General features: G+C 56.2%; 1 protein-coding gene and 1 long non-coding RNA gene across 2 annotated transcripts; both read right to left on the minus strand.

Annotated features, from left to right (window-relative positions):
• Positions 1-1,350: 1,350 nt before the first annotated feature.
• On the minus strand, positions 1,351-5,438 carry LOC116547035. The gene is made up of 2 exons (XR_004266917.1): positions 2,786-5,438; positions 1,351-1,694 (listed from the first exon to the last, which is right to left on the minus strand). It is a non-coding gene; the product is annotated as an uncharacterized LOC116547035 (long non-coding RNA).
• A 3,047-nt stretch (positions 5,439-8,485) lies between these two features.
• On the minus strand, positions 8,486-11,868 carry LOC116547033 (sulfotransferase 1A1). The gene is made up of 7 exons (XM_032273122.1): positions 11,464-11,868; positions 11,236-11,361; positions 11,049-11,146; positions 10,132-10,258; positions 9,946-10,040; positions 8,955-9,135; positions 8,486-8,832 (listed from the first exon to the last, which is right to left on the minus strand). Exons 1-7 carry the CDS (start codon positions 11,609-11,611, stop codon positions 8,720-8,722), a joined length of 888 nt encoding a protein of 295 aa, XP_032129013.1. The 5' UTR covers positions 11,612-11,868; the 3' UTR covers positions 8,486-8,719.

The raw sequence follows: 11,868 nt of genomic DNA on the forward strand, positions 1-11,868 counted from the left end.
CAGAATTCTCACTTTCAGGGAAGTCACTGAGGCCTAGGGAGGCTGAGTGACTTGCCTGAGCTCACAAAGCCAGTCAGTGGCAGGGCTGGGGCTGAAAACCAGGTCTGCGTCTAGTGCGGTGGTTCCCCAGCCTGGCCGAAGCTTTCATTCACCTGCAGAGCTGTGCAAAATCCCAGGGCCTGGGCCATGGTGCAGACCAGTGAAAGTGCCCTCACGGGGCGGGGCCCAGGTATCAGGGTGTGTGAAGGTCTCCAGGAGACTCCAGCTGCCCTGAGGAAGCTCTAGGCCTGCCTGTGCTGTCTCCCTGCCAGCCAGTGCCCTTTGTCTCACCATTTCTGGGATTACAGGTGTGAACCACTGCGCCCGACCATTCTAATATTTTCTACACATCAAACCCAGTGTTTGAGGAGGGTGTTGAGATCCCAGCCTCCACCCAGTGGGCTCCTCTCCCAGATGCTCCCCTGCTTGAGCCCCTCAAGGCCCCTCACATGTGGAAACCTCCCAGGCTGGCTGGGCTCCTCTCCCCGGTGCTCCTCTCCTTGACCCGCTCAGGGCCCCTCACATTTGGAAACCTTCCAGGCCGGCCAGGCCTGTGATCCATTTGCCCAGCCACAGTCCATCTGGGTTCCAAGACAAACACGGCCCATTGAGCAACTAGCTAGTATTGGGGGCCAGACCCTGGTGTGGGAACGAACAAAACTGATGACTCAGCAGGAGGAGGGTCCTGGGCAGGGTGACTCCCACCTGTAATCCCAGACCCTAGGAGGCCAGGAGTTGGAGACCAACTTGGGCAGCATGGCAAGACCCCGTCTCTAAAAATCTTTTATATTTATTTATTTTTTATTTTTTGAGACGAAGTCTTGCTCTGTCATCCAGGCTGGAGTGCAATGCCATGATATCGGCTCACCACAACCTCCACTTCCTGGATTCAAGCAATTCTACCTCAGCCTCCAGAATAGCTGAGATTACAGGAGCTGGCCATCATACCTGGCTAGTTTTTGTGTTTTTAGTAGAGACAGTTTCACCATGTTGGCCAGGCTGGTCTCAAACTCCTGACCTCCTGATCCACCTGCCTTGGCCTCCCAACATGCTGGGATTATAGGCGTGGTCACCGAGTCCAGCCTTTAAAAAATATTTTGAAAAATTATGCAGGAAGGATGGCAAGGCCCTGTAGTCCCAGCTACTCTAGAGGCTGAGACAGGAGAATTGATTGAGCCCAGGAATTCAAGGCTGCAGTGACCAGAATCCTACTGTACTCCAGTCTGAGTGTCAGCAAGACCTGGCTTCCCTGAGGGGAAAAAAAAAAAAGGGAGGGAGGGGGATTCACGCCTGGCCAGGGTTGTCTGATTGAAATGGGATATCCATGGGGAAAGAGCAGGAATGGCAGAGGCCTCGGCTTCTGGAATGTTGGAGCCAGAAGCTGAGCAGGGTGAGGGCGACTTGGGCCATTCCACCATGTCACTCACCTGAGCTTTCGGGAGCTGGCTGTCCTCGCCCGCAGTGGCTGAGTGTGGGTGCGGTGTGGGAATGCAGGGCTGTTATCTGTGCTGAGGGTTTCCTAAGTCCAGTGTGGGAGGGATCTGGAGCCAGGCCAGAGTTAGTTTTGCTCCTGGGAGGAAGAGGTGGGTTTGGGAGTTGGGGAGCTTCTCCATTATCCTCCTTAGTCCGCCAGCTGGAGACAAGCTTGGAGTGATCTGCAAAGCCAAGACTGGGTTTGATCTGTAGAAAACATTAGAATGGTCGGGCACAGTGGTTCACACCTGTAATCCCAGCACCTTGGGAGGCCGAGGTGGGCGGATCACCTGAGGTCAGAAGTTCGAGACCATCCTGACCAACATGGAGAAACCCCAGCTCTACTCCAGGTATAGTGAAGCATGCCCATAATCCCATCTACTCGGGAGGTTGAGGCAGGAGAATCTCTTGAACACGGGAGGTGGAGGTTGCTGTGAGCCGAGATCCAGCCATTGCACTTTAGCCTGAGCAACAAAAGTAAAACTCTAGCTCAGAATAATAATAATAATAGCAAGAATGAAAGGGGAAAGGGCCCAATGGTGCGTTTGGTTTTCTTTGTGTTGTTTTGAGCTGTCCCAGGGCTCCTGACCTACCCCTGGACTCCACCCCACCAGGCAGGCCAATAGACAAGCTTTCTCTAATTGACCCAGAGAAGAAGTGGGAGGGGTTGGAGGAGAAGGCTGAGATAGGCAGGCCCGGGAAAGGTCACCTAACTGCTGGCTCCAGGCCATGCTTGAAGGCGCCAGGGGTTCTGGTCTAGTGCAGCCCACAGGCCCTCAGCAGCGCAGGCATTCCAGGCTCCGACCACAAGGCCAGCCTGGAGTGATGTGTGTGGGCACAGTGAAGGGGCAGGGGTGGAGCAGAGCATGGATGCACAGAAGAAGAAAGAACAACGACATTGGAGTCCCATTGCCCTGGGAGACAGCCCCAGCCTCATGGCTCCCAGGGGACCTCACAGAGCATCAATAGAAGATCCTAGAACAGCAGCCCCTGCAGGTGCTTTTCTTTCCCTGGGTTTGAAGAAGGCTCTGCAGACAGAGGACGGGGGAGGTTGGGGCTTGGAAGCCTCGGGGCCCTGTGGAAGGAGGGCATCCCCCCCATCCTCCTCGTTCTTTATCCTCACTATTGAAAGTCCAAGGTCAAGCTGGTTACTAGACAGGTAACCAGCTGAGTAAAGGTGAGTCTCCCAAGGCTTTCAAGAATTCCGCGAACTCAGAGGCAAGCAGGGGAAAGCTGAGGCGTGGGGTTTCCAGGCAGAGGGGAGGCTGGTCACCTGTTAGGGCCACGGCCCCTCCTCCCTCCTCTGTGATCCTGACTGACAGGTCCTGAGGCCACTAGCTCCATCTCTGCCTTCAGTAACCATCGGGAGGTACCCTTGGCTCAGACTTTGTATTGCAGTCCGGTAAAAACCAGCTAGACCCACTCCAGATGGCATGGAAAATAGGCAAGAATGTGAGATTAATACAGGGTGGTAGCTGGGGACTAGAAAATCCCAGGCTGCAGTTTCACATGACCAGAAGAAGGAAACTTGAAATAGCTGCATGTGCTAAGGGCCAATAAGTCCCGGAAAAATAGGATGAGGACCAAGCTGGCTACAACCAACCAGACCCAACATGGCGCTGCATTTGATGTAGGTTTCACCTAGGATCTCATTATATGATCAGTAAGATGTTAAATCATACACCGACCAGTGCCAAGACCGCTCCAGGAACACCTGTATTTGGACGTAAATTGTGGCACCACGGTTTTGAGAAATCTTTACCTTTTCCTGGAATCTTCATGAATACACCATCTTTAAAGAAGCCCATAAAGGTCAGTCCCAAACCTAGGGCATGAGACACTCTCTTCATGACCCCCACATTCCCCTTCTTGAGTGTATACTCTTGCTCTGCAAGAAATCTCCCTCCATTCATGCCTTCTAACTTGTCCTTAAATTCCTTCTGGCAAAAGTGTCAAGAGCCTGGAGACTGACAGAGATGGATGTCCCACCGGCCTTTGAGGACCTCCCTTAGGCCACTGGTATTGGGAGAGGGTTAGGGATGCTGAGGATCAGGTCCCCGGCAGGGCTGTCCAGTGTGTCTGTGGAGGCAAGAAGGTTGGTGACAGACAGCCCAGGGCAGGGAGTGGGGTGGCGAGGCCGGGGCCAAAGCCCACTCGCGTCTTCTAATTCCGAGTCTTCTACTATTTCCTCCATGCCCATCTGCACAACCAGATCAGGTCACCTAAAGCAGTGACCTCCCACAGCTACCAAGGCATGGGGCCAGAGAGATAGAGTCAGGCATCACAAGTCCCCTCCAGGCTGGGCCCTGAATATCAAGATGAGGACTCGGCTGCCCAGGCCTGGCTTATACAACTGGGCACCCTCTTCCCAGAGCTGGACCAGGCTGGTGCCGGGGGACAGAAGCTGCCCTGATTCTTCCCAAAGGAACTCCTCTGCCAGGCAGATCACATGGACCCTTGGCGGGCAGCCAGGGTCAGAGCAACACAAAGGCACCTGTTCATCCAGTCCCAGGCAGCAGGCAGGTAAGAGGCAAGGAGGGAGAGGGAGCTGGCAGGGAGCCTCTGTGCAGCAGGCACTGTTCCGGGTGTTACACAGCTCCATATTTCCATTTTACAGACGAGGAAATGGAGGTCGGGGGTTAAAATCTTTGCTCTCTGGGACTAAGCTGGTGAAGGTCCCGTGAGCATCAGCAGTGACTGAGTCACAGCTTGGACACTGCAGCCAGACTTGAACTTCGTGACAGCTTAGCAACGGCCAGCAGGTCACTGAATCTCTGCAGGGCTAGTCCTCCACTCACATTTAAGGTGAACTTAGTACCACCCGCCCATCATCCATTATTTCATTAACTATTTTTTAGCCATCAGCTTTGTGCAGGACTCTGTTCTCCAGCAGTGACAAGAGCTGCCTTCAGGCAGTTTAGTACAAAGGTTGGGATGGGAGAGACTAATGAGATCAATAAAACACGCAGCACGTGAGATAATAAGTATTCAGGAGAAGGAGCCATGGTGAAGCACACAAGACATGCAATTTTAGTTTATCTTTTTAGAGACAGAGTCTTGCTCTTTCGCCCAGGCTGGAGTGCAATGGAACAGTCAGAGCTCACTGCAGCCTCCAGCTCCCGGGCTCAAGCAATCCTCCCACCTCAGACTCCCCAGTAGTTGGCACTACAGGCATGTGCCACCGTGCCCGGCTTCTCAGAGCTGCAATTTTAAATCGGGAGACAGGGAAGACCTCTGCGGAGGTGGCAGGTTATCAAGACAGATGGGGGTGTAGAGAAGAACCTTCCAGTCAAAGGGAAAAGGCAGGTCCTGCTGTGCTCCGCAATGGACAGAAGTACTGTCATCCCCATCTAGAGACGGGGACAGGGCCGCAAAAGTGTCAGGGCGTTTCCTGGTTCCTCAACAAACAGCTGGATCCGAAGTCGTCGGGAAGATGCATCCCCCTTGCCTGGGGCGAACCTCCCCTGAAGTGCGCGGGCGCTTCAGGGCGCACAGGCCTCTGGGGTCCCGGGTCGGGCTCAGGCTCACGCTCGGCGTCAGCAAAGGCACCTGCGCGGCGCCCTGGGGCGGGGGAGGCCCGAAGGCCAGCGGCCAGTACTGCACAGCCGTCAGAGCTCCCGGCGGAGGTCTGGGCGCTGCGGGAGCGGCTGGTGCACCCAGGGCGGGGGAGACGGGTCCACTACAATCCGGCGGGGTACGGGGGCGCCATGACTGCGTCGGGTAGGGGTGGGACCCCAAACCCCGGACACTCGCCACCACGCGGTCTCCTTCCTTGCTGGAATGGTGGCCACGGCGGACGGGAAACAGTGCAGAACATGCACCATCACCCTGGGGAGGAGAACGTGGGTGTCCCTTTGAGCCTCGCTGCGCCCCACCACGAGTACCCTCCAATTCTACCCGAGAGCGGGGTCCTCGCTCCCGGCTTCAGCCGAGCCCCAGGCCCCGCCGCAGCCTGCAGCCGCGCCCCCTCCACCTGCCAATCTCAGAACCCGCCTCCAGTCTAGGTACCTGTCTGTCACCCCTGCTCTCCTCCTGCGCCCCACCCAACCCCAGCGTGCCCACCAGGACCGCTACGCAGGACCCCAGCCTGGATCATCACCCCCGCCCCAGCCAGTTCCTCCTGGAGTTCCAACATCAAGATTCCCCAGGCACCGCCTCCCCGTCACGCTCCTCCCCTGGGACAGGCTCGGTCCCCGCCGGCTTCACAGGCCTGGCAGGTCCCTCTCATCAGACCTGTGCCCAGTGCCGTCTGCCTCCTCCAGGAAGCCTTCTTCCCAGCACAGACACCCTCTCCGTCTCACCAGGAGTGCAATGGCGCTATTGCGCTCACTGCAACCTCCGACGTGGCCCCGCACCTCCTCCTCCTCCCCATGCTTCCCCCCCCCCCCCTCCCCGCCCCGCTTATTCTCCTGCCTCAGCCTCTTGAGTAGCTGGAATTACAGGTATGTGCCACCATGCCTGGTTAATTTTTACATTTTTAGTAGAGACGGGGTTTCACTATGTTTGCCGGGCTGATCTCGAACTTCTAACCTCAAGTGATCAGACCGCTTCGGCCTCCCAAAGTGCTGGGATTACCGATGTAAGCCACTGTGCCCGGCCTGGGTCCTGCCTTCGGTGCAGCCTCCATTATGTTGCTGGACCCCACAAGCAGGGTGGACAGTGAACCCCACGTAGACTCCATCCTGGTGCGGAGGGGTTCAGGCAGTAGAGCAGGTAATAGTGGAAGAAGCGCCTCGGCCTCGCCGCAACTACCGCGGGACCCTTCGAATTTTAGGAAATTTTTTATTAAACACACTTCTGTGTCAGCACCAACATCAAGAAGAGAAACTGACCTGCATCTCCGAACCCGATTTGTCCCTCCCTGGTTCCTCCCCCTGGGTACCCGCTGTGCTGCCACCTCACCCATCTGTAGTTGAGCGCAGCAGCCCCTGTAGGACACCTGGCAGATGGGGCCACAGTCCTGCTGGGCCCTTGGGCTCAGTAGGGAGCTAAGGCTCTCAGGATTCCTCCAACAGCTCAGTGCAGCAGGCTAGGTGGGGTTGGGGCTGGACCTGCTCCTGTGGTCAGGGCTTCCTTCCTTCCTACATCGGCCAAGATCCTGAGTCTCTACAATGACTCAGAGCCGCCCTGGAAGACCATGTGCAGAGGGGTGCTGGTGACCCTGCTGCAGCAGTCAGCCATGACCCTGCCCCTGTGGATCGGGAAGCCTGGTGACAAGGTGAGGGCAGCAGCTTCGAGGGAGGGGCTGGTGCCCAGGGGCTGGGACTGACCCTTGGTTCCACTCACAGGCCCCCACCCCTCTGTGGGGCCATCGCCACCTCGGGACTATGTGGCCAGACCTGGAGACAAGGTGGCTGCCCCGGTGAAGGCTGTGGATGGGGACGAGCAGTGGATCCTGGCCGAGGTGGACAGTTAGAGCCACGCCACCAACAGGCGAGTGACACCAGCCCCAGGGATGCTCTCTGGTCACCGCACCTGCCTGGGCTTTGGCTCTGCAGCAGGAGAAAAGCTCCCCAGAGGGTGCTGTGGACAGCGCCTGCTGTGCAGGGAGCACCCAGCTCTTGGGCTGTCCCCGTCCTCTTCACTTCCCGACAGGGACCGCGACCCTGGCTGCATCCAGCGTTTTCTTCCTTTTGTCTGCAGGTATGAGGTAGATGACATCGATGAAGAAGGCAAAGAGTCAGTGTCCAGGCCAGGGCAGGGCACAGGGCCTGGGGGACAGCCTAACAGCCGGGAAGGAGCTTCCCCACGTGGCCACGTGTTGACACAAGCCCCTCTACCCCCAGGAGACACACCCTGAGCTGGTGTGGGTCATCCTGCTGCCCCAGTGGAAGGCCAACCCCAAGACAGACTCCAAGAGTTTGTTTGGGCCAGGACAGGGCATGGAGCTCGGGTGAGGCAGGATAGTCCGTGAAGGAGACAATGACGTTCTGGGGATGCTGCCACCCTGGTGACCGCATAGCCAATATAGTAAGCCTTAGCATTCGCCTGGTCACTGAGCTCATTCGAGCAAAGCTATCTCCAGTAGAGACTTCCCGTTTTGAGAACATTTGCGTTTGCATTTTACCTGTCCTCAAACTGACCCTTTGCTCATTTAATAGTAAAAACCACACCTCTGGGTGGAGACATTCGTCCTAGGAACAAGCATGCATAGCAAATGCCCATGTGCACCCAGAGCCACCCAGAACATGCTTACTAGTGACTCCTCTTCCCACCCTTATGAACAATTGTGTGAGACTCCCAACAAGGGGGTTTTTCCTGCAATAATCAACACTGTCTAGCCCCGACGAAGAGCCTGTTCTGAACTCTCCAAGGTATATTGCCCACTTTGTACTTTCAAAATACCATTTATCTGTTGCAATAAGTTACTCTATGCTGTACTTCTTTTGCTGTGTGTCTCTTGTTTAAACTATTTTATTTATTCATTTATTTTGAGACGGAGTCTTGCTCTGTCGCCCAGGCTTGAGTGCAGTGGCATGATCTCGACTCACTGCAACCTCCACCTCCCAGGTTCAAGCGATTCTCATGCCTCAGCCTCCCGAGTAGTTGGGATTACAGGCGTGCACCACCAAGCCTGGCTAATTTTGTATTTTTAGTAGTGACAGGGTTTTGCCATGTTGGCCAGCCTGGTCAGGAATCACAATTTATTTTAATTAAATTGTATTTTATTTATTTCTCAGGCAGGGTTTGCTCTGTCCCCCAGGCTTGAGTGGATTGGCTTAATCACCACTCACTGCGGCCACAGCCTCCCTGGCTCAGGGGATCCTCCTGCCTTAATTTGGCCTGTACCTGGGACTACAGGTGCTCACCACCACGTGAGGATAATTTTCTCAAATTTGTAGGGATGGCGTCTTGTAACGTTGACCAGGCTGGTCCCAAACTCCTGCCCTCCAGTGATCCTCTGATCTCTACTTCTCAAATTGCCGGCATTACAGGCATGAGCCACCCTGCCTGACCCACAAATCATATTTTATTCTCTTTTTAAAAATTGATTTTATTTTATTACTTTTTGCAACAGAATCTCACTATGTTGCCCAGGTTGGTCGTCAACTCATGGGCTCAAGTGATCCTCCTACCTCAGCCTCCCAAATTGCTGGGATTACAGACATGACCCACTGTCGCTGGCCCACAATTCATATTTTATTCTTGAGCCCCGTGGTCAGGCTTGACTCGCACACTCCCTCTGCAGTGACCCCGGGAGCCCCTGTCACAGCTGGGAGCGGAAGCTGAGGCTGCAGCCTGCCATCTTCTCTGCATAGTCCGCGTCGAAGCGCTCATTCTGCGCCACAGTGAAGGTGGTTTTCCAGTCCCCAGCCGTGCCTGGGAGAGGAAGGCAGGGAGCAAAGCTGGAGTCTCACCCCAGGGGAGGCCCCGAGTGCCTATGGGGAGGCTCCAGCTGCTGCTCCCACCAGCCCCAAACCCCCGTGCTGGCCGGCGCCCACCTCTCCTCATGAAGGGGGAGATGCTGTGGTCCATGAACTCCTTGGGGAGGGTGGAGTAGTTGGTCATGGGGTTCTTCTTCATCTCCTTGAATGACGTGTGCTGAACGATGAGGTCCAGGGTGTCCTCCGGCAGGGAGCGCCCCGCAAACTCCAGGATCTTCCGAATCTCCCTTTTGGGGTTCTGAGCAGCAGAGGGCTCCTCAGTGGAGACTGGGATTGCTGATTCGGGAAAGTAAAAGGGGTCCCCTTCTCTAACCTCAGAGGGGATCTGGCCACTTCCACTAGAAAACCCTCAGAGCCAGGTCCTGGACGCTTGGGGCCCTGTCCCTGGGGTAAAATGAATTGCTCTCTGCCCTGTGATCCCTTGATGAGCTGGGCTTGGCTCCTATGGGTGAGGACCGGGATGGTTTTCCGTGACTGTGGCTCTGGGTGGGACACCCTCTGGCAGGGAGAAGCAATAGGAAAAAATAGTTGATCCGTGGCAGGGGCCATGGCTCAGGCCTGTTATCCCAGCACTGTGGGAGCTAAGACAGGCGGTTCACCTGAGCTCAGTAGTTCGAGACCAGCCTGGCCAACATGGCAAAAACTCCTCTCTACTAAAAATACAAAAACTAGTCAGGCGTGGTCACGTGCACCTGTACTCTCAGCTTGTGGGGAGGCTGAGGCAGGAGAATCATTTGAACCTGGCAGGAGGAGATTAGAGTGAGCTAACACCACAGCATGCCAACCTGGGCAACGGAACGAGACTCTCTCAAAAAAAGTATCTGATCCGTGGCCACCTGTGGAGCTGACTCAGGTGTGGGAGATGAGAGCTGTGTGGGGCCTGCTGCCAGGTGGGGCTGCAGCTGGGAGGCCTGGGCCAGGGAGGCAGGATGGGGAATCCGGGCCTGCTGTGGTGCTGCCTGGAGAGGGGACTGGGTGGCCTTGCGTGTCCCTGTGAGGTGCCTGCCCCCAGTTGTCCCATGGAGGGCAGCAGCACAGGTGGTCTCACCTCCTTCATGTCTTCATAGAAGAGGTAGAGAACAGGGTGTGTGCGGCTCAGCTCCCACCACTCCTGCACGTGCTGGTACCAGGACCCGTAGGACACTGGAGAAGCGGGCGGGGGACAGCGACACAGGGTTGCTGTGTGTTGTAGCCACCCCTCGGCTCCACACCCTCCTTCCTCCGGTCAACCCACCTTCTCCGGCCATGAACTTCTCCAGGAAGCTGTCCCAGGTCCCAGGGTCAGGGTGCACCTTGGCCATCTGGTGGAAGTGGTAGTAAGAGACCGCCACGTCCTTTGCGTTGCGGGCAACATAGACCACCTGCGGGGGCAGAGGACCCGGCCCAGCGCCATCACACGGCCCGCCCCAAACCGGCTCATCTCTTGGTTTGGCAAAGGAGGAACCTGAGGCTTAGACGCTGACTTGCTTGAGATCTCATGGAAGAGGTAGGTCCAAGCGGGGATCTGAACCCTGCTCAGATGTCAAAGTCCAGCCTGGTCCCTGGATCCATATTCTATACTAATATAAACTGCATCAATGCCGTCACATCCCAATCTGGAGCAAGGCATGCCTGGTCCCCTCCAGCCCCCACCTCTGCTCACCTGTGAGCACCCATACGCTGCCTGTCTGAGGCAGACACTTAAGAGTCTCATGTTTCTGGCCAGCAGACCCTTGCCAGAGCAAGAGGCAGATGGCATCCCCGCTGAAGATGAGACAAGACAGAAGGATGTGGGGCAACCTTCCAGAAGAACAAAACCAGAGCTGAGCTGTGTGGAGCCTCCTTCCCTGGATTGCCTTGCCCCGCATCTGGACCTTTTTATTCTTCTCTTTTAGTTTTTTTCCTTTCTTTGAGTTGGTGTCTCTCTCTGTCACACAGGCTGGAGTGCAGTGGTGTGATCATGGCTCCCTGCAGCCTCAAACTTCTCGGCTCTAGCGATCTTCCCACATCAGGCACATGCTACCACACCTAGCTTTCCTTTTTCTTAATTGAAAGAGACTGAATCCCTATATTGCCCACGCTGTCTTCCAGTTCCTGGTTGCAAGTGAGCCTCCTGCCTTGGATTCCCAAAGTACTGGGCTGACAGGTGTAAGCCACTGTGCCCGGACTCACCTTGACCTTCTGATCCAACAGAGTCTGGGGGAGCAGGGCCAGGGGCAGGTGCGTCTTGATGAGCCGTGGGGCTGGTGTGTCTTTCAGAGTCTCCAGCCCTGAGCGGTGGGTCAGGGAAGGTCTGGTGAGCTGAAGCCTCAGCCCTGTCTTCCTCCACTCCCTTTCCCCCCAGGTCCCAGTCACACACCTGAGGGAAACCCTGGGGCTTTGAACTCAAGGAAGGGCACCCGCATGAAGATGGGAGCCCGGTGACACTTCTCCAGGTCGCCATTCTGGTAGATCATGTCCAGTACCTGGCTCACCCAGGTGGTGCCTGGAGAGGGAGGGAGAGGGAGGTGAACAGGCTGAGGGCACGACCTGACTGACCAAGGTGGGCCTGCCACATGGGAGAGAGTGGGTGGCCCTCCTCACCTACCGGACTTGGGGTAGGTGCTGATGAGCAGGTCATCGGGCCGGGCCCGGAAGCTCTCCAGGGGCCCCAGTGTCTCTGCAAAGTACTTGATGAGCGGGACCCCCTTCACATACTCCAGAGGTGGGCGGAGTGTGTCCTGGATCAGCTCCATGTTCCTGCATCAGGGCAGTCCCAGGCCCACACCCTTAACATCATCACAACACTGTGTGCAGAATTCTCACTTTCAGGGAAGTCACTGAGGCCTAGGGAGGCTGAGTGACTTGCCTGAGCTCACAAAGCCAGTCAGTGGCAGGGCTGGGGCTGAAAACCAGGTCTGCGTCTAGTGCGGTGGTTCCCCAGCCTGGCCGAAGCTTTCATTCACCTGCAGAGCTGTGCAAAATCCCAGGGCCTGGGCCATGGTGCAGACCA

Source organism: Sapajus apella, unplaced genomic scaffold, assembly GCF_009761245.1.
Source record: "Sapajus apella isolate SASKATOON/1434 unplaced genomic scaffold, GSC_monkey_1.0 scaffold1925, whole genome shotgun sequence".
Lineage (NCBI taxonomy): Eukaryota > Metazoa > Chordata > Mammalia > Primates > Cebidae > Sapajus > Sapajus apella.